Source organism: Neophocaena asiaeorientalis, unplaced genomic scaffold (assembly GCF_003031525.2).
Source record: "Neophocaena asiaeorientalis asiaeorientalis breed wild unplaced genomic scaffold, Neophocaena_asiaeorientalis_V1.1 scaffold950, whole genome shotgun sequence".
Classification (NCBI taxonomy): domain Eukaryota; kingdom Metazoa; phylum Chordata; class Mammalia; order Artiodactyla; family Phocoenidae; genus Neophocaena; species Neophocaena asiaeorientalis.
In genome coordinates this window covers 361,052-388,340 of record NW_020172692.1, presented here as the reverse complement: position 1 = coordinate 388,340, position 27,289 = coordinate 361,052, and the positions used below count along the sequence as shown (strand labels likewise).

Below are 27,289 nucleotides of genomic sequence, written 5' to 3'. Positions count from 1 at the left end.
CAAAAATGACATCATCGTCATCGAACCTATCTTTGAGTACCTGCTATGTTATAGGTACTATACTGTACTAGGTACATTCTATATGTTATTTCAAATCTCCACACAACCCTGTAAAGTACACATTATTATGCACATTTTACAGAAGAGCAAACTGAGACTTCATAGGTTCAATAGAGCTGTGTACATGGTAAAGCTGGAACTGGAGAGCCCAGGCATGCTGACTCCAAAGCCCAGACTCATTCTGCTGCACTGAGGCCCTCTTTTGAGACATGAAAAGCCACTATGAGTTTGGGGAACCATGGACTATTCAGTGTGGTGGAGATGTGTCTGGGGAGTGAGAGAAACTAGGCTAGAGGAATAAGCAGAGTGCAAGTCTCATACAGCTTTAAAGGCCATGATCATGAATGTGAGTCATTTCCCTTCTCTGAGCTTGTGGGGTTTTCCCCTCATGTAAGGCAGCATTAAGAACATGGACTCTGTTGCCAGACTGCTTGGGTTCAAATACCACAACACCACTTATTACCTGTGTGACCCTGGGCTAGTTATTTAATCTCTCCATGTCTGAGTTTCCCCATTTGTAGAATGGGGATAATGAGTATAGAGTTGTTATAAAGATTAAATGATTTAATACCTGCAAAGGACTTAGGACAGTACTTGGTAAGTGTGATATAAATGTTTTCTGTGGCTATTATTATCTAGTCAATGAGGCAGGTGGACCAGGTGTTCTCAAGTATTTCTAGAGTCCTCTTTCCCTCTAACCTAAGCCTCTCCCTGACCAAGGCAGATCCTCGCTGCAGGCCACCCATACCCTCTTAACTTAATTAAAGGGAGAATGCCTTCTCCCTGGCAGCCTATCCACATCCTGCGGATCTATTAAAGGCTTGCTCTACTCTACTCCTATGCAGAACCTTCTCCACATACCCCCATCCTAAAATTTCCTTAAAGCCTGAATTATTTATGCTGTACACACTAACATCTCTTTCATTTTGTGATGAACACAATTCTTGCCTTCTCCTTTCCACTGTTAGGTCTCTTGAGGGCAGAATTGTGTTTTCTATTTCTGAGATGCCCCATAGTAAGTCCAGGAAAACAACTGAATGACTACCTGATGTCAAAAGAGCAGAGTGGAGCTTCTCTCAGAACCATTCTGAATACCGTTGGTCTTGTGTGTCTGCAGAGGTGGTGGCAGTCGACAGGGTGCAACTGGATATGACCAAGAAAACCTCCTTGTCCAAAATATTTCCCTCACCTGGGCCAGGTGTTCCACCATCAGTAATGTCTTTGTCTTAGGCTCTTCCCTCTTTCTATAACCCTTTCTAAAAATGTAAATACTCATGGGATCTTTATAAGATGGAAAAAGCAGCAAGATTCAAAATGGGAATATGTGGAACAGTGGTGGAAAGAAACATGTAACTGAAGTCAAGTGTCCTCATTCCAATTCCTGGCTCTTCTAATTCCCACGGAGAACTTTCATGAATCACAGTCTCTCTGTGTTTCTGTCTGTATAAAGAAATATTACCCTGTGTAATTCCCAGCATCTCTCTGGCTTGAACCTTCTGTGATTCTACTAATGAATCAAATAATGAAAATTCAGGCATACCTTCAGGCAGCTACGGAAATATTTCTTGCTTCGTGTCTGGCTTTCAAGCCCTGAGATTGTTGATTGATACAACCACCTCAGAAATCAATCTTGACATCTATCCAAAACTTTAAAGAGGTTCACATTCTTTGATCCAGTAATTTCATTTCTGTGAAATCATTCCAAATACACCAGAGCTTTAGCAATGAAGACTTTAAATACAGTGATATTTATAATAATGAAAACAGAAACAGCCTAAATGCTAAATCATATGGAAAAGGCTAATTAAACTATAGATTCCATTCATTCAATTGCCAAGTAGCCTTTAAAAAAGAACACAGCAGGGAAAATGTTTATGCTTTAAAGATAAATTTTTTTCAAGTATGCAACATTACATGTACAGTATTTTCACAATCTTGTAAGACAAACAAATCAGAAGAAAAATTATGCATAAAAGAAAGATTGAAAGGTAATATAACAAAATGGTGGGATTTAGGTGTGAATTTTTTCCTGAATTTTCTAATATGAACATACAGTTCTTTTATAGTAGAACAATACTCTTTATTTAAATAATCTATTTAACAGAATTTAATATGCCACAAATTGTAATATGGATGCTAATTTCTTGGACAGTAAAATGTCAAAAATGTTATATCAGACCTTCAGACTACCCAGCTCCAGTCTACTGAAGAGTGGCCTACCTCACAGACATAGAAAACAAACTTATGGCTACCAAAGGGGACAACGGGGCTGGGGGGGAGATAAATTCAGAGTTTGGGATTAACATATACATGCTACTATATATAAAATAGAAAAACTACAAGTGCCTAGCACAGGGAACTATACTCAATATCTTGTAATAACATATAATGGAAAAGAATCTGAAAAAGAATACTATATATATGTGTGTGTGTGTGTATATATATATATATATATATATATATATATACAAATGTGTATGTATAACTGAATCACTTTGCTGTATACCTGAATCATTGTAAGTCAACTATACTTCAATTAAAAAAAAAGAGTGGCCTAAAGAGTGACCAGCCCTGTCACTCTTTTCCTGTGTGACTTTGGGCCAGTCACTTAACTTCTCTGAACTTCCATTTACTCCAAGTATAACATAGGGGTTAATTGCATAAAACAACTTAGCACAAAGGCATGCTCAAAGTACCCACTCAATAAAAATTAGCTATTATTGGTTATAATAGTATTGTTGTCTTTTCCCCACCAATTCTGATAGGAAACAAAGATGAGTAAATTTCCAGTAAAAGGTTTTGCTTTTTGTTTTTTGATTTCACGTTTTTTGGGGGGGGTTGTTTTGTTTTTCTTTTCTTGGTTTTTTTGTTGTTGTTTACCAAAATATGAAGATGGGTTTGATGGTCTGCCTGCATTCACAAAATTACTCTCCTAACTTTTACACTTACATTAATGAAAACAGAATCATGATACAAAGTGGGGCAGGAATCTAAACAGCAGAGGACAGGTTCCTAGTATATATTTATTTTAAAAGACATTGTACTATGTAGAGAGAAAGCATGGGGTTCACATAACTGGAGATTAGTCATTTAAACTCTGAATATGAAACCCCACTGTAGGATCAGAAGAGGCTTCCTCAGGCATTATCCCCATCCGCAACGATATTTCCAGGAGTTAACAACTGCAGTCTGTGGCATAAGTGGATTGGAACAAAACTACCTGTGAGAACATTTAGGAAGCAGACTTATTTCTTAATACCTTTCTCTAGCCCTCAAAAGATTTGAAACAGCTATATTTAAAGATAAAATGGTGTGAACCAAAGCAAAGAATAAGATCATGCTAACAACTGATGTATAGGAAAATATTACATATTGTACAAAAGGAAGAGGAAATAGTGTGGTTCTTTGAGTGTGTGGCGAGGAGGTTGAAAACATGACATTAAAGTCAAAGGATGTGGAGAAAAGGGAACCCTCTTGCACTGTTGGTGGGGATGTAAATTGATACAGCCACTATGGAGAACAGTACGGAGGTTCCTCAAAAAACTAAAAATAGAACTACCATATGACCCAGCAATCCCACTACTGGGCATATACCCTGAGAAAACCATAATTCAAAAAGGCCATGCACCACAATATTGCTTTGTGACCACCTAGAGGGGTGGTGGGAGGGAAATGCAAGAGGGAGGAGTTGTGGGGATATATGTAGATGTATAGCTGATTCACTTTGTTATACAGCAGAAACTAACACAACATTTTAAGCAATTATGCTCCAATAAAGATGCTTAAAAAAATAAAATAAAATGATTGAATTTTTTAAAATAAATTAAATAAAAAAGTCAAAGGAGACTAACACAAACACACACACACGCACTTAAAAACACAGCAGGCAACATGGGTTGCTTAAATCTCCATGAATTGGTACTGAGCAATCTTAATTGATACTGAGAATTCAAAACAGTATCTTAGGACTTGCATCCTAAAATGTTTAAAGAATCATTTAGATTCTTTGAAAAACTACTGTACCATGTTTGAAGATTCTTGGAAGCCAGCGTTTCCTGGAGATCATAACAAGGACAAAGGCACCACCTACCTTTCAAGAAAGGGTACAGTCAACATAGACATGAAAGGTAAAATAAATCTCATGTTACTCGCAGGACAGCATTTAAAAAAATAATTTCACAATAAAAATTAAAAGAAAGGGAAGAACAGAGAAGAGCCCACACCCGTGCTACTCAGATCTCCCAGATGGACATTGGAAATAGTTTTTGATGGTTTAGGGCCTCTTTCACTTGACCCCAGCTGTGTGGCTGACAGGGTCTTGGTGCTCCGGCCAGGTGTCAGGCCTGAGCCTCTGAGGTGGGAGAGCCGAGTTCAGGACATTGGTCCACCAGAAACCTCCCTGCCCAACGAAATATCAAACAGTGAAAGCTCCCCCAGAGATCTCCATCTCAACACTAAGACCCAGCTCCACTCAGCAACCAACAAGCTACAGTGCTGGATACCCTATGCCAAACAACTAGCAAGACAGGAGCATAACCCCACCCATTGGCACAGAGGTTGCCTAAAATCATAATAAGGTCACAGACACCCTAAAATACACCACAGAATGAGGACGTGCCCACCAGAAAGACAAGATCCAGCCTAATCCATCAGAGCACAGGCACTAGTCCCCTCCACCAGGAAGCCTGCATGACCCACTAAACCAACCTTAGACACTGGGGGCAGACACTAAAAACAACAGGAACTATGAACCTGCAGCCTGTGAAAAGGAGACCCCAAACACAGTAAGTTAAGCAAAATGAGAAGACAGAGAAATACGCAGCAGATGAAGGAGCAAGGTTAAAAACCCACCAGAGCAAACAAAGGAGGAAGAAATAGGCAGTCTACCTGAAAAAGAATTCAGAGTAATGATAGTAAAGATAATCCAAAATCTTGGAAATAGAATGGAGAAAATAGAAGAAACTTTTAACAAGGACCTTGAAGAACTAAAGAGCAAACAAACAATGATGAACAACACAATAAATGAAATTAAAAATTTTCTAGAATGAATCAATAGCAGAATAACTGAGGCAGAAGAACAGATAAGTGATCTGGAATATAAAATAGCGGAAATAACTACTGAAGAGCAGAAAAAAGAATGAAAATAATTGAGGACAGTCTCAGAGACTTCTGGGACAACATTAAGCACATGAACATTCAAATTAAAGGGGTCCTAGAAGAAGAAGAGAAAAAGAAAGGGACTGAGAAAATATTTGAAGTGATTATAGTTGAAAACTTCCCTAATATGGGAAAGGAAATAGTCAAATCCAGGCAGCACAGAGAGTCCCATACAGGAAAAATCCAAGGAGAAACATGCCAAAACTCATATTAATCAAACTATCAAAAATTAAATACAAAGAAAAAATATTAAAAGCAGCAAGGGAAAAACCAACAAATAGCATGCAAGGGAATCCCCACAAGGTTAACAGCTGATCTTTCAGCAGAAACTCTGCAAGCCAGGAGGCAGTGGCAGGACATATTTAAAGTAAAGAAAAGGAAAAACCTACAACAAAGATTAGTCTACACAGAAAAAAATCTCATTAAGATTCAAAAGAGAAATAAAAATCTTTGCAGACAAGCAAAAGCTAAGAGAATTCAGCGACAGCAAACCAGCTTTACAACAAATGCTACAGGAACTTCTTTAGGCAGGAAACACAAGAGAAGGAAAAGACCTACAGTAACAAACTCCAAACAGTTAAGAAAATGGTAATAGGAACATACATATCGAAAATTACCTTAAACGTAAATGGATTACATGCTCCAACCAAAAGACATAGACTGGCTGAATGGATACAAAACAAAACCCGCATATATGCTGTCTACAACAGACCCACTTCAGACCTAGGGATACATACAGACTGAAAGTGAGGGGATGGAAAAAGATATTGCATGCAAATGGAAATCAAAAGAACGCTGGAGTAGCAATTCTTATATCAGGCAAAGTAAACTTTAAAATAAAGACTATTACAAGAGACAAAGAAGGGCACTACATAATGATCAAGGGATCAATCCAAGAAGAAGATATAATAAATGTAAATATTTATGCACCCAACATAGGAGCACCTCAGTACATAAGGCAAATGCTAACAGCCATGAAAGGGGAAATCGATAGTAACACAATCGTAGTAGGGGACTTTAACACTCCACATTCACCAATGGACAGATCATCCAAAGTGAAAATGAATAAGGAAACACAAACTTTAAATGATACATTAAACAAGATGGAGTTAATATTTATTGGACATTCCATCCAAAAACAACAGAATACACTTTCTTCTCAAGTACGCATGGAACATTCTCCAAGATAGATCATATCTTGGGTCACAAATCAAGCCTTGGTAAATTTAAGAAAATTGAAATCATATGAAGTATCTTTTCTGACCGCAATGCTATGATACTAGATATCAATTACAGGGGGGAAAATGTAAAAAATACAAACACGTGGAGTCTAAACAATACACTACTAAATAACCAAGAGATCAATGAAGAAATCAAAGAGGAAATCAGAAAATAACTAGAAACAAATTAGCTTTGAAAACATGATGACCCAAAACTTATGAGACGCAGAAAAAGCAGTTCTAAGAGGGAAGTTTATAACAATACAATCCTATAGACTGAACCAGGAAGAAATAGAAAATATAAACAGACCAATCACAGGCACTGAAATTGAAACTGCGATTAAAAATCTTCCAACAAACAGGAGACCAGGATCAGATGGCTTCACAGGCGAATTCTATCCAACATTTAGAGAAGAGTTAACACCTATCATTCTCAAACTCTTCCACAATATAGCAGAGGGAGGAACACTCCCAAACTCATTCTACGAGGCCACCATCACCCTGATACCAAAACCAGACAAAGATGTCAGAAAACAGAAAACTAGAGGCCAATATCACTGATGAACACAGACGCAATAATCCTCAACAAAATACTAGCAAACAGAATCCAACAGCACATTAAAAGGATCATACACCATGATCAAGTGGGGTTTATCCCAGGAATGCAAGGATTCTTCAATATACGCAAATCAATCAATGTGATACATCATATTAACAAATTGAAAGAGAAAAAACATAAGATCATCTCAATAGATACAGAGAAAGCTTTTGACAAAATTCAACACCCATTTATGATAAAAACTCTCCACAAAGTAGGCGTAGAGGGAACATACCTCAACATAATAAAGACCATATCTGCCAAACCCACAGCCAACATCATTCTCAATGGTGAAAAACTGAAACCATTTCCTCTAAGATCAGGAACAAGATAAGGTTGCCCACTCTCACCGCTCTTATTCAACATAGTTTTGAAAGTTTTAGCCACAGCAATCAGAGAAGAAAAATACATAAAAGGAATCCAAATCGGAAAAGAAGAAGTAAAACTGTCACTGTTTGCAGTTTACATGATACTATACATAGAGAATCCTAAAGATGTTACCAGAAAACTACTAGAACTAATCAATGGATTTGGTAAAGTTGCAGGATACAAAATTAATATGCAGAAGTCTCTTGCATTCCTATACCCTAATGATGAAATTTCTGAAAGAGAAATTAAGGAAACACTCCCATTTACCATTGTGACAAAAAGAATAAAATACCTAGGAATAAACCTACCTAAGGAGATAAAAGACCTGTATGCAGAAAACTATAAGACACTGATGAAAGAAATTAAAGATGATACAAACAGATGGAGAGATATACCATGTTCTTGGATTGGAAGAATCAATGTTGTGAACATGACTCTACTACCCAAAGCAATCTACAGATTCAATGCAATCCCTATGAAACTACCAATGACATGTTTCACACAACTAGAACAAAAAATTTCACAGTTTGTTTGGAAACACGGAAGACCCTAAATAGCCAAAGCAATGTTTTTTTTTAACATCTTTATTGGAGTATAATTGCTTTACAATGGTGTGTTAGTTTCTGCTTTATAACGAAGTGAATTAGCTAGACATATACATATATTCCCATATCTCCTCCTTCTTGCGTCTCCCTCCCACCCTCCCTCTTCCACCCCTCTAGGTGGACACAAAGTACCGAGCTGATGGCCCTGCACTATGCAGCTGCTTCCCACTAGCTATCTATTTTACGTTTGGCAGTGTATATATGTCCATGCCACTCTCTCACTTCGTCCCAGCTTATCCTTTCCCCTCCCTGCGTCCTCAAGTCCATTCATCTACGTCTGTGTCTTTATTCCTGCCCTGCCCCTAGGTTCTTCAGAACCATTTTTTTTTTAGATTCCATATATATGTGTTAGCATACGGTATTTGTTTTTCTCTTTCTGACTTACTTCACTCTGTATGACAGACTCTAGGTCCATCCACCTCACTACAAATAACTCAATTTTGTTTCTTTTTATGGCTAATATTCCATTGCATATATGTGCCACATCTTCTTTATCCATTCATCTGTTGATGAACACTTAGGTTGCTATCAGCTCACTGCTTTGTGAATCATATACATATGATTCATTTTGTTATACAGCAGCAACTAACACAACATTGTAAAGCAATTATACTCCAATAAAGATGTTAAAAAAAAAGAAAGGTAAGAAAGCACAGGGTGCTGAGTAACAATCAACACTACATTATGAAGGAAAAAAAATACTGCTGAACAATGTAATTTTTGTTGGTAACAGATGACAAGTCTAATGGATTTTGGATACCAAGCAACATAACATGTATTGACCTTAGAAAGTCTTTTGATTCCACTCCTGGCAATGACCTACTCATTAACGAGCTTGAAAAATATGGTTCAGACCATATACAATTGGCACTAGAGGATGATATTGACAAACTAGGTTTTGATAGTTCAATAAGATCCAGAGGCAGGGAAGCACACTGTGTTGTGTTTCTCAAGGAACTGACCTAATGGTGATGCTCTTTAATATTTTCATCAGTACTCAGTTGGTATAAGGCAAATATGCCTGTTCATTATAGGAAAATACAGTAATGAAAATTTTCAACCCGGAGATAAGAAATTCCATAATAGATGGTAGCTAGTTTTAACTTTCTCCAGCAAAAGAAAATAGATCTAGAAGAGTATATGAAAGATGGGCAGAGGAAGACACTAGTCTTTGACACATACTATCTTCTAGGATAAGGCAAAAAGGAGATCATAGAGAGTTATGGTGGAGAGCACATAAATGATAGGGATCTCAGAAAAGGAGCTCTGTGTAGGTATAAAGATTAAGGCAACTAGTGGAAAAGGTTGAAAAGTCATTTACAAATACAACTGCAGGTCAAAATCTGATGGTGATATGTGACCCGCAATCTAATATACCTGTTGGAAAAAAGTACAGTGAGGCGCAAATTGCAAAATATGCCTCAGGAGTGCGTTTAACGCAAGCACTCAGCAAAGAAGGTGAACGAATCGGCTAAAATGGATAGTATTCATCATGGCAATTTTTCCTCTGAGGGTAAATAGTTAAGGAGTTGAATGTGGATGGAGGTTTGATGGATGCTACCCTGGTGCAAAAGCATATAAGATACTCAGAAATCAAGAACATTCAACAAAATGCAGTCTAAGAAGGCAAATGTTTTGGAATAAACCAAAAACCATGATAGAAGTCCCCAGGTGATCATGAGGAAATTGTGGGGCAATTGTGGGGATCCCAGAATGGATTATGTCATTTTTAGTCCCTGGGAAGAAGAAGAGGTGAGAGAGCAAGAAACAGAGTTGGCTGAAGTGACAATTCCCCAGAACCCTGGAAAGAACATTGGAATGCTTTTACAAAAGTCCACATCTAGTCAGATCACAGAACCCTAATGACAAGTACTGAAAATTGCATGATTGTGTAGAAGTGCAATTTGGAAAGCCCTAAAATAAGAAAAGACACAAAAAATAAAGAGGAAAACATTCTTCAATGAGTTAAGGCAACGAAGGAGGCTGAAGGAAAGAAAAACATGCTTTTCTAGCCAACCCTCTTGCTTCTCACCCCAACCCCTCCCATCATCCCTTGCAGGGCTACAACCAGATGACAACCAGGAAAAACTTGTAATAAAAGCGAATTCTGTGGACCTGAAAAGAACAAAATTAAGGGGTATTAGGAGCACACAGTTGTTAATCTTTATCTCATGTAGGTCTTAGCTTTTAGATTTCTTACTGAGGATTATTTGGGCACCTGTGAAGCTTTGAGAAGAGAGGCTGTAACTTTTCTAATCCTAGTAATATCTTTTAAAATAAATTTATTTTTAAATTTCATAATACGTTAACACATGCTTATTATTAAAAATATAGAGAGAAGTATATAAAGCAAAATGTGGGAGTGTTCCTTCACATTGTCAATCCAAATCCCCTCTGGAGAGCTAGAGCTAATCAGTATTAACAGTTTGTAGTGTGTCCTCCCAGATCTGTTTCTGTATGTTTATACACACACACACACACACACACATTTTTAAAAACTATATAGACTGGAGATTGGCTCATGTCAGTACATATAGTTCTGTTTCAATCCTTTTAACAACTGGATATCTCATAGTATTGATATGCCAGTTTATTTAGCCACTGGCCTAACTGATAGAAAATGAGATTGTTTTCCATCTTTTCTAGCATAAACAATGCTGTGATGAGCATCTTCATATGCACAAATTTGGGCACATATTGAGTATTTCTATAGGAGAGGAGACATTCCTAAAAGTGGAATTTCTTGGCATACACATTAGAAGTTTTGATAGAAGCTGCCAAATTGTCATCCAGAATTTCTGTTAAAATTTATTCTCAAGAGTATATGAGGTTTCTTTCATCAGTGTTTTGTAGTTTTCTGAATACGAGTATTTTGCCTCCTTAGGTATTTTATTCTTTTTGTTGCAATCATAAATGGGATTGTTCCTTAATTTCTCTTTCTGATTTTTCACTGTTAGTGTATAGGAATGCCAGAGATTTCTGTGCATTAATTTTGTATCCTGCAACCTTACCAAATTCACTTATTAGTTCTAGTAGTTTTCTGGTGGCATCTTTAGGATTTTCTATGCATAGTATCATGTCATCTGCAAACAGTGACAGTTTTACTTCTTCGTTTCCAATTTGTATTCCTTTTGTTTCTTTCTCTTTTCTTAGTGCCATAGCTAGGAATCCCTATCAAACTACCAATGGCATTCTTCACAGAATTAGAACAAAAAATTTTACAATTTGTATGGAAACACAAAAGACCCTGAAGAGCAAAAGCAATACTGAGAAAGAAAAACGAAGCTGGAGGAATCAGTCTCCCTGACTTCAAACTATACTACAAAGCTACAGTAATCAAGACAGTATGGTACTGGCACAAAAACAGAAATATAGATCAGTGGAACAGGATAGAAAGCCCAGAGATAAACCCACACACGTATGGTCACCTAATTTATGACAAAGGAGGCAAGAAAATACAATGGAGAAAAGACAGCGTCTTCAATAAGTAGTGCTGGGAAAACTGGACAGCTATATGTAAAAGAATGAAATTAGAACACTCTCTAACACCACACACAAAAATAAACTCTAAATGGATTAGATACCTAAGTGTAAGACTGGACACTATAAAGCTTTTAGAGGAAAACATAGGAAAAACACTCTTTGACATAAACCACAGCAAGATCTTTTTTGACCCACATCCTAGAGTAATGAAAATAAAAACGAAAACAAACAAATGGGACCTAATGAAACTTAAAAGCTTTTGCGCAGCAAAGGAAGCCATAAACCAGGTGAAAAGACAACCCTCGGAATGAGAGAAAATATTTGCAAATGAAACATTGGACAAAAGATTAATCTCCAAAATATACAAACAGCTCATGGAGCTCAATATCAAAAAAAAAAAAATTTAAAAATGGGTCGAAGACCTAAAAAGACATTTCACCAAAGAAGAAACACAGATGGCCAAGAAGCACATGAAAAGATGCTTAACATCACTAATTATTAGAGAAATGCAAATCAAAACTACAATGAGGTATCACCTCACACTGATCAGAATGGCCATTATTAAAAAATCTACAAACAATAAATGCTGGAGAGGGTGTGGTGAAAAGGGAACCCTCCTGCACTGTTGGTGGGAATGTAAATTGATACAGCCACTATGAAGAACAGTATGGAGGTTGCTTGAAAATCTATGGAGACGCAAGAGGAAGGGGCTATGGGGATATATGTATGCATATGGATGATTCACTTTGTTGTCCAATAGAAACTAACACAGCATTGTGAAGCAATTATACTCCAATAAAGATGTATAAAAAGTAAAATAAAAGTAAAGTAAAAAAGTAAAATAAAAAAAAAAGAGTATATGAGAGTACCTTTTTCGCTATGCCATCAACAACCCTGGATGTTATCTTTTTTCCCCTTTCTGAGAAGCAAAAATAATGCTATTTTTTTCATTTGGATCTGTATTTTCCTATTACCAGTACCTAGGGGCTTTTCATATGATAATTAGCCATTTATATTTTTTCTGTAAATTTCTTGTTCAAAGATCCTTATTCATTTGGCTGTTGGCTTGTTTATGTTTTCCTTGTTGGTTTTATATTAGTTCTTTGTAATTCTGTATATTAACCCTTTGTCATATATGGTATAGTTATTTTCTTCTAGACTTTCACTTGTCTTTTATTTTCTGTAATATCTTAAAATTATCTTTCTATAGGATTTTCTGTTTAGAAAACCAACAATTTTTCAAATTCTAGTATTAAATTGTCTTATTTTTGAATAGAATAAAATTTATACCATTTTACAGTCTTTGTTATGTACATATAGCTAATCTTTCTGACCAATGTATTATTAAAGCTGAGCCATACTTTACCTGTTGAGTTGTGAATTCTTTTCTAAAGCACTTAAAGGTAGCTTTCACTCACTTCAAAATCCTATATTTTATGACATTTTAGCCAGGCCCTCCAGGTCACATGCCTACCTTTAGGAATCATGCTGCTAACGGGTGCTATGAACCAATCTACCTTCGTCGAGCCCCAGACAGACGAGACAGCAACACATACTTGCATTAAGACTCTTAAGCCATCTTGAACTGCTGCTATTTCACTGTCCTGTACAGGACTTAAGTGGCATAAAGTAAATGAAACTCTTCATCCAGGCCTCAAGAGAAAAGTATATGGTTAGAGGGGCCAAAACTCTGTGTCCCATTCCACCCCACAACCCATCAAGCACGTCCAATGGCAACAGAATCTGTTGTATAAAATGTGCCAATTTATGCCACAGTTTATTAGATTTCCATGTAACTGACAAAAGCAAAGAACTCATGATTAGCTGACAGATTTACAGACTGCATACCCACTACTCATCACTACAATTTCAGAGCCAAGCATGGCTGTAAATAAGTTTTCTTCATTTTCAAACACTGCAGATAATATTTGGTAAAACATTCAAATTCCCTGGCTCTCTTCCACATTTGCTATCTTCCCAATGCTTAGGCCCCATATGGAAAGACAAAAAAAGCTGAATATTTAGAGGGCCTTTATCCCCAGCCCCCTCCCCTGTGTACACAATGTGCACAGTCATTGCACCATCTTGTGGCCATGCCTATAAACTGCACATTCCTTGCTAGTAGGCAACCTGCCAAGATCCTCTCTGCTGAAACCTTGCAAAACATCCATCACCATCTTGTCTTCTTTTTTTCTCTTTCCAGCCACCAAACTGGAAAGGAAAGTCTGTGCTAGCAAGGCTTACCCACTGTGTTTCCTAAGTCCTTCTCTCTCTCTCTCTCTCTCTCTCTCTCTCTCTGGCCTGTCAGGACGGCCTCAATGCCTCAATTAGCTCTAACAACTCAATCAGAAATCCTGAAAGTCAGAAAAGTGACTTCCAGAATAAATTCTTCACAGAGGTACTGTTTCTTTCAATCACCAATATCACCTACCCATAGACATAGCAGGTCTATGTTTGATTTTTAAACAACTCCCCTATAATCCTGCATAGCCTCTGAAGAGCTATTAAGAGGCAGAAGAACCCAAGGAAGAGTCCTCATTAAAAACAACAGCGACAAATCAAAAAAATCAGCTTAAACACTGCAGAAGAAAATCACCTGTCAGCTCCATAAGATGGCGTTTCTCTGAGGGCTGTGACGATATGACATATTTAAAGGAGTAACAATGTTTGGTTCAAAGTACACTGAGTCAAACAGGGAAGTCTGACAGACTCAAGCAGGGTTGAAGGATACAGATTATATTTTTCTACTGTGAAGGAGTAAGGAGCATTTGATTACTGGCTCTAAAGTATGGGGATTGAGTCAAAGCCACTGTGTTGGCTTTGTAATGAACCCACTTGCCTAGGCCAAGCTACATTTCCCAGTATTCCCTTTCCCGGATGTTTCAGCTAGAGTGGTCTCCAAGACAGATTCAGAAAGGAAGCAGCAACCATGTTGCACACTTTGTCGCTTATCTGCTGGCTCACCTTGTTGCTGTAAGGATGTGACTGGGCCTGCAACTGTTCCATCTTTCCCTGTATCCTCCTTCAGCTTCTCCAACTTCTGGACCGGGTGTGCATGTGTTTAGCTTTGTGACAAAGTGTCCTGGCCTCTTCAGGACAGCCATGCTATCAAGGTCAAGGCAACAAGTACTGGCATGGGTTTCAATCCATCCTCATGAGTTCCACCACATTCTTGCTTTCCTCCACTTTACATCCATCTTTCCTTCCCAACTGCCTGCCCTGTGGACTTTAAGCTTCAGCATCAGACATAAAGATAACTACGTTACAAAGATGACTGAACCAGCTCCCACAACTGTGTCTTGCCAAATTCCTAAAACAAATCTCTTTATAGATAGATAGATATCCTTGTGGTTCTGCTTCTCTGATTTAACCTCTGACCGATAGAGCCACATTACGGATGGACCACACACAAAGAAACTCACTACACCACGAACGGCCCTTGAACTTAAGTGAAGCTTTTCCAAGAATATAATTCAATGAAGAAAGCCCCAATACATTTCCTCACAGGAAAAAATCTAATCCAAACACACAGGTCTTGTGATGGGCAAGTCAATAATAGGAGACAGAAGATGCCTAGAAAAGCACACTTTTACCCTAAAGAATATATTTACAGTTCAGTAAGGGAGATAAGGCAGGCACACAAAAAATAAAATTCAAGGCAGTATGTGATAAGCTCTGGAAGAGAGGTTCAAAGTGTTGTCAGATTATCTTCCTGACCAAGGATCCACTATCAAACTGTATATAGAAATGACCACAAACATCCTACTGCATCACCTCTAAGGATATGCCTACGGTTCTCAAGTTTTCCAAAGGGTATATAAATCAAAGAGAACAGCATCCTATCAAGTCACATAAAAGCTTATTTATCGCTGGAGGAGCGCTCTTAGAGAGGAGTTCCCAGGTTGGGAGGCTGCCCAAGGCCAGGGACCAGGATGCTGGGTCATGTGCATTGGGGCCTGTTAAGAACTCAGTGAATGGCTGAGTTGGGGCAGCAGCCCCTGCTATAAGCAGCTGCCATATTCTCAAGAACTAGCAGCTCAAGGACTGATGTTAGACCGCTGATGGTCCAGGGCTGCCTGGAGAGGAAAATCCAAGATAGAGAACATAGAGATCAGGATTGTTCTTTCCATTACAAGTGACCCTTCATGATAACAGCCTTTGCAGCAGAATTCATTTCAATATCCCTCAGTCATTAATTAATTCATCAACAAATATGTATTGAGTACCTAAAATGTGCTCCCTTTCTCCTCTGACGCACCGCCTCTGTGCAACTAGCTCCGTCTCATCCTTCATGTTGCAGTTTAAATGTCACCTCCCAAAGTAGTCTTCCTTGTTCACCCTAAATATTTCTTCTTTGTTACCCTTTATCACTTTCCTCTATACATTTCCTTCATGGCATTTAGCATGGTCTGGCATAATAATTGACTTGTAAACTATTTTGATTAGTATCAGTCTCCAATGCTAGACTGTAAGCTCCCCAAGAGGGGGGCGGTCATATCTCTTCCATTTATATCTGAATATCCTAGATGAGCACACACCCGGGCATACAGTAGGTTAAATATTTGTTGAATGAATGACTACCAGGGCACTGGACCTATGAAAATGACTGGGATAGGCCATACCTGTGCTTTCCTGGGGCTCACAGCCCATCAGAGGAGGGAAATGGGCAACCAGAAGAATGAATGGTAGAAATGGCCTCAGACAGCTTAACTCATCACCTCTTAAAGATACTCTTACCCCTATCAAGTTTGTGAAGTGCATATAAATCAAAGAGGACAAGGTCCTATGCATTCATGCAAAAGACTATTTGCTATTCTGGGATGAGTGCTGGGATGGGGTTGACATGGAGGCTGGGGGGAGCACAGGAGAGAGATGACTAAATCCAGGTAGGAGGGGGTCAGGGAAGACTTGCCAGAAGTGGTGACATCGAAGCAGAGTCTGAAAGAGGAGCAGAGATTACCTGTGCTAAGAGGGTGCCTTTATGTATGTGCGTTATTGGGTGGGGGAACATGCGACAGTGATAGAGAAGGCAAGAGTGAGGGGGATACGGAATAGCATTTAAGGCAGAGAGAACAGCATATGTAAAATGCCTCTAGGTGAAATGAGAGATGATGGGAGAAGTCAAATAGCTCCTCTTGGCTGCTGCCTGGAGTGTGAGGGGCAGGTGTTAGGAGATAACACAGGCAAGTGCCAGATCCTGAAAGGCCTTGAATGCCAGACTAAAGATCTTAGAACGACACTCCAAGATAGTCGCTGAGTGGGCTTTATTTACAACTGTATCATTTTGTTGGTTATATGCAACCAGGGATTAAAATTAAATGCATGAAGTAATGCTAAAATTTAGTACTAATACTAAAGATAATCATAGTTTTCAGGACAAAAACTGGAACTTATGGACTGACAATGGATTAGAATAATAGAAATCATGATCGTCACGGAAAATGCACAGCCCATGGCTGATGTGTTCATTGCCTGTACTAGAGTCAACACACAGGGAATTCTGAGTACAGAGCCAAGTACACTTTGCGCATCTGCTGAATAGCGATTCCCAGCATTGTTGAGGATAGCCATTGTTCTTATCTATCCAAAAAAGGTACCTGCCAAATTTACACAGATATTACTGTGTCCAACAAAGTACCCAGTAGGTGTAAAGTACAGTACTGGACCCCATGAGGGGAGAGTAGGAGAAAAATAGAAAGAAAAAAATTTATAGAAATCTAGTTTCTGCAGGGATTTGGGGAAATATTTCCTTTTAGTGATAGTGAATTCAATTACTGGGTAACTTAGCAGAATTCAGTGAATGGTTGGGGTGGGGGAAGAATGTAAAACATTACCAAGAAACACAGTGTAGGTGTTCCATTAAAAGTTTCTGAATGAATAAAACATATTAGTCCAAAATAATAAATTGCTTCAGTGCTAGAAATGTTTACCCATATTAATCCAATCAAACTGCAAAGAACCAGAACTCTGTTCTAAAATGCTTTGCATGTTTTAACTCATTTAATTATTACCACAAATCTATGGAGTAAGTACTATTATAATTTCAATTTTAGAAATGAGGAAAGTTAGGCTCAGAAAGATGAAGTCATTTACCCTAGGTCACACAGCTAATAAGCCAAAGCTTATTAGAGTTCATTAAAACTCTGTTAAGATGGCAATCAGCCAAAATAAGATTTTATATAGAGCCTGTTAGAATCTATGTTATCTCAAAAACTTCCATTCAAATTCATTTTGCAAGTCCGATGCCTGGGACAAGAACTTTAGCCTGAAGCAAAGGTTCAAGTTCAAGTAAGGTGGCATTCAATGATGAGCATGGGCAGAGAGTGGGGGTCAGATTATAGAGAGCTTTGTGTATTTGGCTGATGAGTGCGGACTTCCATCTGAGGACGGTGCAGAGCTCCCAGCACTTTCTGAGAAGGGCAGTGCGGTGATCAGACATACGATTTTGGACAGTAGCTCTCCAATGTACCTGCGCATCTTAGAATCTCCTTACGGTCATTTTAGAATCTCACCCAAAAAGGCAGGATCTCTCACTTTGTACCAGAGATTCTGATTCAGAACCTCTGCGGTGGGGCCCAGGGAATCTGTGTCTTTAAACAAACACATCAGGGAAGCTCCTGAGGCCACAGGTCCATGGATTAGGTTTTGAGATGCAGTTTTAGGAAGATGAGGGTGTTGGTCAAGAAAGAGGCTGAGGGCAGGAGAATAGTTAAGAAGGTATTGTGACCATTCAGGTGGGTTACATAGAAACCTGACCTTGAGTGGGAGTGCTGGTAAATCAAAACAATGACCGCCCTGTCAAGTTCCCTGGAGTTTGGGGGAAGCATGTTTCCAACAGCGACGGATGCTGAAGAGCATTGGGAAACTACTGATGACTGTTTAGGTCAAACTCATTCTTGATAAGTCCTGTTCATCTTAACAAGTCAGTGCTGAGGCTCCTTACTTAACCTTCCTTCCTACCTGTTCACTTTTGCAAAGCCTAAATCTGCCTCTTGGGTCAAATTCACGAAGTCTTTGCCACGTAATCCCAAGGCCCTTGATGGACGCATGGTCCTGCTCTAGCTAGTTTCAGGGACAGAAGACCTTCTTCAGGCCTGAGAGGAAAAAACCACTCTTGTGTTTGAATTAACCTCTCTTGTGTTTCCTTGAGAAAGCTGGTGAGGTCGAGCTCCAGTTGGCTGATTAGGGCCTATCAAGCTATGGTTAAAGCACTCTCTGCTAAGACTTGACAATTCCTTTCAGGTCCTCCTAAGTCACATGAAATCCAGTAGAGCATTTTTAAGTCACAAAAACTGTTAAACTTTTCTTAGGCCCAGTTAGGCATCAGTAAATCTTACTGAGCTTTGTGAAGTCACAAGATTTAACCAGGCACAATGAGAATAGAATTTACACAATTTAGTAAGACTTGATGAGGTTTATTGAACCTTATCCTGCCCTTCAGGCAATAAGATCAAAATTTTAAAATTCAAATGAGAGGGAAGCAAACTATTCTATTTCTTTTCTTTTTTTAAAAGTGAAGTGAACTACCTGAATTTACAAGACTTGTGTGTCCCCTTCCCTGAGGGCCCTTCGTGACTGCTAACGTGATAAACTAGGAGGTGCTTTTAATGGGTTACTCTCCTTCCTCTCTCCTAGGTGGCATAGATGCATTTTAATAGGGTCTTCTGCACAGGCTGCTTTCACCCAGAGTAGAGACTTGGAGTGTGGGAATTCCAAGCACCCACCCAGACCGGTGAGGGAGGCAGCTAGATCTTTGGGGCCCTCTGGGATCTCACTGTGAAGACAGGCCCATACTCTGACAATGTTGGGTGGGGAGGTGGGTGGGAAAGGAAGGGGCCTGCTGGTGAGTCATCTTTGGTAGGTGCACTAAAGTAGGTCCCCAATCAGCCAGGGATATCATGCATTTTCACTGCTGGAGAGAGTATGGGTGACTCACTTGGCATTTTGTGGATTAGATCTTTCGGGAGATCTGTTCACTGGCTACATTCAAAACTCAGAAGTAAATCTTTTATATATATATATATATATAAATTAGAAAAGTTTTTTTTTAATCACAACAGGACATATACTACTTTTGGCTTATTTTCTTGCCAGCACTTTCAATTCTTCATCTCAGAGTCAGTCTTTAGCTATCAAAGACACAGGCATCCATCAGACATCTAGGTTTCAAACTCGTAGCAATAATAATGATAGTGCCATCAAATACGTATTAAGCTTATTTTATGTCAGGCACTGTTCTAAGTGCTTTACAAATATGAACTCATTTAATTCTCACAACAACCCTCTGAAGTTGGAGCTATTATTTTCTCCATTTACAGGGGAGGAAACTGGGGCATGGAAGGGTTAGTGACTTCCCCAAGGTCACAGACCTGGTAAATAGTGGGGCTGGGATTCAAACCCAGACAGTATGGATCCAGAGCCAACATTCTCAACCTGTAACATCAGCAGTAATCAGTTTGGGGGCTTAGGGGCTTAGGGTCAACCATCCACTATATTCCTATTTTGGAAGGAAAACCAGGATACATTGTTGAGCTTAAAAAAATGGAAACTGAGTAACATTGAAAACTATATGGTTTCATTTTTGTTATCAATATTATATGTGTGTGGGCAGAGAGAAGGGGGGGATTAGATTTGAATGTGAAAAGGACAAGGAGGTCTGGAAGAAATCATATAATTATACTAGTTACTTTGGGGGAGTGAGAATTGTGTAGGTAATTGGTCATTTCATTTTTTATTTACATGTTTCTATATCATTTGCAGTTTTTACAACCATGTAATCAAACACACACACACACACACACACACTGAAGAACGAATTAAGCTTTTAACTATACTCTCTGGCACAGCATTTGGTTTAGATTTCCTTAATCCTTTGAGGAAAGATCAGATTCTTCCCTGTTCTTAGGCCTAATGTGGTGCCTTTCATATAATAGTAGGTACCCCATAAATGTTGGTGTGTTGTTGGTTCATTGGGAAGTGTGTTGTTTGAATCACACCCTTCTGTTCTCTCTGACTCTAGAATCATTATAAACTCTGCCAAGATTTTACTATTTGGGAAATTTTGACTGGCTCTCTAGCTCAGAGGTTGACCAATTTTTTTCTCTCAAGGGCGAGAAAATAAATATTTTAGGTTTTCGGGCCATTAGATGTATGTTGCAACTGCTCCTGCCTCTGGGGTATGAGAACAGCCAGAGGAAATATGCAAAGAAAAGGGCATGGCCGTGTTCCAATACACTGTTATTTACAAAAGCAGGTGGAGAGCCACATTTGGCCCCAGGTCTGTCCTCTTGGGACCCCTGCTCAAACAGTGTCACTTGCACTGACAAACAGCTGATTTGCTTTGTCCTCAAGATAGTTTTCTCCTGCAGTTCTAAAGGCTAGTTCTGAAGGTCTGATTGATGTGTTATAAATTTACTTTAGGATTTTTGAGGTCTTGATCTAATTCCTTTGATGTTTAAAACTGTCAACTCACTTCACTTTGGCCATTTGAGAGATTAGGATTGCCTTATTTCACAATCCCATGGGGTTATATTTGGAGTCAGCATACGCTGTGTCTTGTTAGACTCTTTAGAAAACACCTGGGCTTTGTTTATTTGCTTGGCATAATCCCTAGTGAAGACAAGAGAGCAGTACTCCTCAGCACAGGGCAAGAAAGCTGGGAGTTGCATATCACCAGCCTGGACTACAATGTTGGTCTCTTCTGTGTCTCAGGCATGGGGAGAATGCAGTTGTCTAAAGCCTGTCCTGTGATGTTTTATGGCTCTTTTGGGCTACCTCAGTAGACCCTTTGCTCAGCTTCTGTGTCCAGAAGGATAGGGCAGGTTTTCAACATTTTCCCCACTTCAGTAAGTACTCTCCAAGAGTAGCCTCCTGGAGGGTAAAGGGAAATAATCTTTATTTCCTAAATATTTCAAGTTCTTGACCTCTACATTCCTGTTCACAGTTCCTCCCAAGGGGAAGCCATGGGACCCTTTTGCAGTCAGGACCTTTGACCACCCGATTATTGCTCAATGAACAGTTGATGGGCAGAATTTTTAAAGTATGAATAGCTTGCAGGCTGAGTATAGTTAAACCCCCTAAATTTTGTAGCTTTCTTCCCTCTAATCCTATGAACTGACATCTAAATTCTCTTTTCAAAAGGGCAAGAACAAATCATCCCCATCCATAGTCCTAACCATAAGTTTGTTTGGAAAGATATGTACATTGAATACAATTAGAACATATTGTCTTCATAACTTTAAATGCCAATACTTTAATGCTCACCTTTAACCTCTTTCCTAGACAGAGGGGATAGATTAAAAAATAAAAGTGCTATTTTTCTTTTCAACATGTGCTTAGATGTGCGAGTATCTCCTTTAATAATTTTTAAATTAAAACACTCACATATTTCACTTGCATAGCATAATGGACTGAATGTTTGTCTCCACGAAATTCATATGTTGAAACTCTAATCCCAGTGTGATGGTATGTGGAGGTGTGGTCTTTGGGAGGTGATTAGGTCATGAGGGCAGAGCCCTCATGAATGGGATTAGTGCCCTTATAAGAAAAAGCCAGAGAGTTAGCTAGCTACTTTCTGTGATATGAGGACACAGCAAGAAGACAGACTTCTGCAACTGAGAAGAGGGCCCTCATCAGAACCCGACCATACTGGCCACCTGAGCTCAGACTTTCAGCCTCCAGAACTGTAGGAAATAAGTTTCTGTTGTTGATAAGCCACCCAGTTTATGGTATTTTGTTATAGCAGCCCAAGCTGACTAAAACGCACACTCAACTTTGTCTTTCATTGACAACTTTGTTTTATTCAAAGGAGGACACACTGCGGACTCCCAGAAGGAAGCACCCAAAATTAAGGCCATTTGGGTGTGCTAGATTAGAATGGCTCATCTCATTTCCATACCTGGTGGCTGAGAGGACAAAAAGAAACTCCTTGAGAAAAGAAAATTCTCTCTGTGATGTCATAATGTCTAGTGGCTGCAAACCTTGAAATCACGAAATTACTCAGAGCCTGTAATTTAAAGTTTATTTCATATCTATTGTTAAATTACACAAAAATCAGTGAATGGTTTGTAAAGCTACACCACTGGAAAGATGTTTACAGTCAAAATCATGGGATTTACATGATGGTGACCAAAATGTATATTTATAACGTCCCCTATATACAATAAATCAGTATAGACAGAGAAGATGCACTTAATCTCTGCAAACCATGCACACCACAGCAATAACACAAAATATTTTTTCTGTAACAAGCTTTTCCACTGGCTCGGGCTTCAACCTGCTTTCCAGCAGTACCTATCAGTTTTAAGAGCAAACAATATCAATCAAAACAAAACAAAATTGAAATACCACAGTGATCTACAGAATCATTAGTTTAAAAACACAGAGTACACAAAATAGTTTCACTCTAAAACAGTTTGACTTCAAGATGTTTTGGATTTTGAAAATTTTTTTCCTTTCAGTTCTCCAGTTCTCAGATCCCCAGGACTGCGATACTGTCGGACAAAACAAAATTTAGATCTACTGATACAAGTGCAGAGTCAAGAACATTTATTTTTTAACCAAGTACTCAGCTTCTTGTCCAGCTTGTGGCCTTATTATTACAGATGAAACTAGATCATGCAAATGAGCAGATTGTACAAGATGTGACTTTATGGTCACACTTCTAAGTATGTCCCTCGTGAAAACATAAATGCCACTTCCAGTTGCCTTTTTGACAGACAGCCAGGGGCTTAGCATAAGTCCTTACGAAAGGATAGCAAAACCCGTAAAACGGAAACTGCCCAGAATCAGGATGCCTGCTTGCACGGTGGGTTACATCCTTCTTTGTGCCCTGCGCAAGTCGCAGTTGATACCCTAAAAGTATTTCTGCACAGACTTCCAATACCAAATCACTTTCTTCAATCCATATGCTTCTGATGTTTAACCTCAATGCAGAACACTCCTGCCTTTTGTTTTCTCAAAACAAAACCTGGTACACGGTTCACCCAAAGTATGGAGGTAAAGCTTTTGGTGTTACTGAATAATGCTGACTATCCTAGTGCTTCTTCTACCCTTGTTTTTTCTCTTGTAATTGTCTATACTCTGTCAACACGGAAAAGAACTAATGGGCTAGAAAATAGCCAGCCCAACTGGAAACATTACAATAAAAATGCACAAAAAGTAAATAACAATTCATTCACATTCAGGTTTAATTCTATCTGATCAAGAATAATAACTTGAGCAATATTTTAAGACACATTATCCTGTTCAAGAGTTTCTTGATAAGGACCTCACTACACAAACATTGATAAGACAATTCTACAGAAAGAAAGTCCCGACTTTAATTCAGGATTATATTATCACAATGAATTCAGCAACACACCATTTAGATGATGAAGAAAGATTCTAAAACGGGTTAGTCTGGAATGAGCACAACTCGGAGAAGCTTTAAAATGAATGAGAAGCAGTGCCAAAAAGAGTCCAGAATTGTTGAAATTACAGTGCCCAGAAATCATCTGGAAATTAGATCTTTGCATTGGTACTCCATTTGGAAAAAGTGTTTTATTTAATATGAGATACACACTGTTTAAAACCTTTAAATAGTAGAAGGCAGAAAAAGTTTAAAATTTTAAACATCTCTGAAATAACAAGATATGAGTCCCGTTCTACTCGAAAGCCAATATTTTTACATAAAACTACCCACGTTTGGGAGAGAAGTTTTTCATTTTCTACAGTTTGGTAAACTCTACCATCAGTTCTTATTCTTTTAAAATAGATTCCTTGTTAAAATCAGAAGAAAATGAACAGTTTCGTGTTTAATTTTAGTTTCTTTTGTGTTATATTCATGCTTACCCCTGGAAAAAAATGTTTGCTTCCAAGACTGGGTTTCAACAGTGTATCATGAATAATGTAAAGTCCATTTCTTAGCTATAAGTTAAACTGCCACATTTTATGTTTTCATTTTGTCTCTATGACTAATTTAAGAACTTCTGAAAATATCTAAACAGCAATTTCTGATGAGTCTGGTTTGCCTTTTGGATTTTATAAATTCCCCACGAACAAAAAAGAAAAAAAGACAATTTAATTACATATTGAAATTTGTTTTACCCACGCACAGTAGAACACTGAATTGAAAGGCAACTGTAAAGGCAACATCTTAACTTTTGTAACTTCCAAACTTAAGGAAGCAGGATGTGTTTGGACACTCTCATGTTTGAAGACTTGCCCTATTTTGACTGGCGCTTTGGGAGAAGTGTGCAAAAGCCTTTGGGAGCCATTTAGCGCCATTTCTCTACACTGCCTATGTAGTCATGGGTGCCATTGCTGGTGTTGCCATCGCTCTGCTCTTGGCCAGGGCTCTGCTTCTGGCTTTCCCGATTCTCCTTCGGGCTCGGATTCTGACCCGAGCTCTGAGTCAGATTCTGAATCAGATTCTGAGTCACATTCTGATTGGCATTTAGGTTTGGGGTCTGACTCGGATTCTGACTCGGATTCTGGCTCTGGCCCTGACTCTGGCTCTGGAAATGGGTCTGAAGGAACCTTCCCTTCAGAAATTTGCGTTGTTCCTGACGCTTCCGCCTAGCTTCCTGATGCTCTTTCTGCCTCATAAACTGATACCTTTGCAAAAAGAGATCCTTTGCATAGCTGTACAATTCCATATCCAGAAAATTCAGTCCCTCAATACGCTTTTGGATTTCCTCATTGATCTCTACGCTAGAGGCCCTAGTGGTGTTATATTGGGTAAACGGCGAAATAAAGTTCATGTTGAAGGTTTTCTCAAACAGATACTGGGTCTTCCGCTGAAACTCGGTGAGGCCGAAGAACGCCATGTGCTTCAGATTCGATTTGGCGCTTTCCAGGAGGACCTTGTTCCTCTGCTTTTCGGGCATGACCGACAGGTTGTAGCAGCCGACGAGGGTCAGGTCAGAAAGCATGCGCACCTGGCGGTTGTTGGCTAGGTTATAGGGACAGTCCATGAACTCTTTCAGGGGGCAGCCAGACCAGTCGTCTCCAGTGTAGCAGCTGGGCAGCTCTTCGGAGGTTGGGGGCCTTCCATCGCAGACATGTAGGGACGCTTTCCATGTCGCCCCTCTCTGGACATGCCTCCACTCACTCAGGTACCGGGACACTGGGTCACGGAGGATGGTGATGTAGTGGAAGTTCCTATGGACAAAGCACAAAGGCCAACAGTCAGGGATTCGGGTGACATAAGTGGAGTCCGGGAGGTGCATGGCATATGTGATGTTCACTGGTCAGGAAGGAAGGCAAAAGGGAAATGATGGCGATCTGGTGGCAGTTGTCCTGTGAACTGTGCTATCGTCCCCTCTCTGAGTCCCACTAGCCTGTCCAGAGAGCTCATTTTTCACCCAATTCGCTGGTACTGCAGCTAAAGCACTACATCCGCGGAAACTCCCCTCCCCTCCCCTCCTTTCCCTGCTTTTCTCTCTCTCCAATCAATGACAAAGTCCTCCCAATGACCTCATTTATTTCATACTCCCCACCCCCAAAGCCCCATTAACTGATCGTGAAACGGAGACTCAGTGGAAACACGTGATTTCACTGAAGTGATACGAGGTTGACAAGTGAGCTCAAGTTCTAATCTTTCTTACTAAATACACAAAAGCATTTTTCTAATATCTAGCCTAATCGGGATATCTTATTAAAGAACAAAACTTCATTGAAAGAGTGTGTGATATGATGCTTTTGATTCTGCCTGTTGTCATAACATCATGGCTCCTACGTGATGGCAGTGGAATGTGGAGATAGGCAGCGCAGCCGGGGGGCCTCCAGAAATGGACATTGTGGTTAGTCACTGACTGAAATAGACATGGTAGCTGCCAATGGCACATATATAAGCTACTACCTTGGTTTCAGCCTTTGCTCACGTGCTAATGTTCCCAGCAGAGGCAAGTTAACTCTATCAGCTCCAAAATGCCCCTTTTCTTTACCCACAGAAAGGACACCCTGATGTCAGCATGTGTGGAGGCTTTGCTGTGTGGCTGTCTTCAATTTAAAGCTGCAAACTGACCAAGTTCTTTGCTCAAATAGCAGACTAGGAAACATCGAAACCACACACCCACACACACCCATACATAGCAGGTGCACGCACACACGTGCACACCCACCCTCACCCCCCGCACACACACACCCCAGAAGCATCCCAGCTTATAATGTGATCGGGGAAAAGCAACTCAGCAGTTGTGCTTTCATAATAAATGAGCTTCCACTCAGGTTCAGTGGATAAAGGACGAGGTCGTGGATGAGCTGGCCTATCGTGGAAGGAAGACAAAAATAAACGCTGAATATTAACATTTAGTTTCTGAAAAGAAACCTGGGGAATGGCTTGCAGCTTCTCTGAAGTTTATTCATTCCCATCTGAGGGATGGTGGTTCTCTGAGTCTGGTGGCTGATATCCTCTGAGCAGACTCTCCTCCTAAGTCTTGGGCTTTGAGCAACGAAGGCACCTTGGGATCTATATCCCGTGTGCCTGTTCTGTGCGTGGTGTTTCCTCTGGCGTGACCTTCCTTCTTTAACTGAAAAATTCTAGGCATCCTTCGAGTTCCAGTCCAAGTACTATCTCTCCTCTGAGAAAATGTATCCCACCCCTTGCTGCCAGCCGTCACCTCTTCCTCAGTGTCACTTCCACACTTGAACCTTTGTGAAAACACTTTTGATACTGAATTGCAATCAGTTGTTTGTATTTCTGCTTAAACTAGGTTTTCCAGGGCAGGGGCTTTAGGCATTCTTCTCCAACTCTCATCTCGTCCATTTCAGCTTTGTACCAGGCACAAAGCAGAATCTCCGTAACTCCCTTAATT

At 39.5% G+C, this 27,289-nt stretch overlaps 1 protein-coding gene across 1 annotated transcript in view; it reads right to left on the bottom strand.

Annotated features, from left to right (window-relative positions):
- Window positions 1-22,503: 22,503 nt before the first annotated feature.
- HS6ST2 (heparan sulfate 6-O-sulfotransferase 2) overlaps window positions 22,504-27,289 on the bottom strand; it is a 281,618-nt gene continuing 276,832 nt past the window's right edge. Inside the window, exon 3 of the mRNA XM_024740149.1 lies at window positions 22,504-25,634. Coding sequence (XP_024595917.1) covers window positions 24,749-25,634 — 886 coding nt within the window. The 3' untranslated portion in view covers window positions 22,504-24,748. The remainder of the gene's footprint in view (window positions 25,635-27,289) is intronic.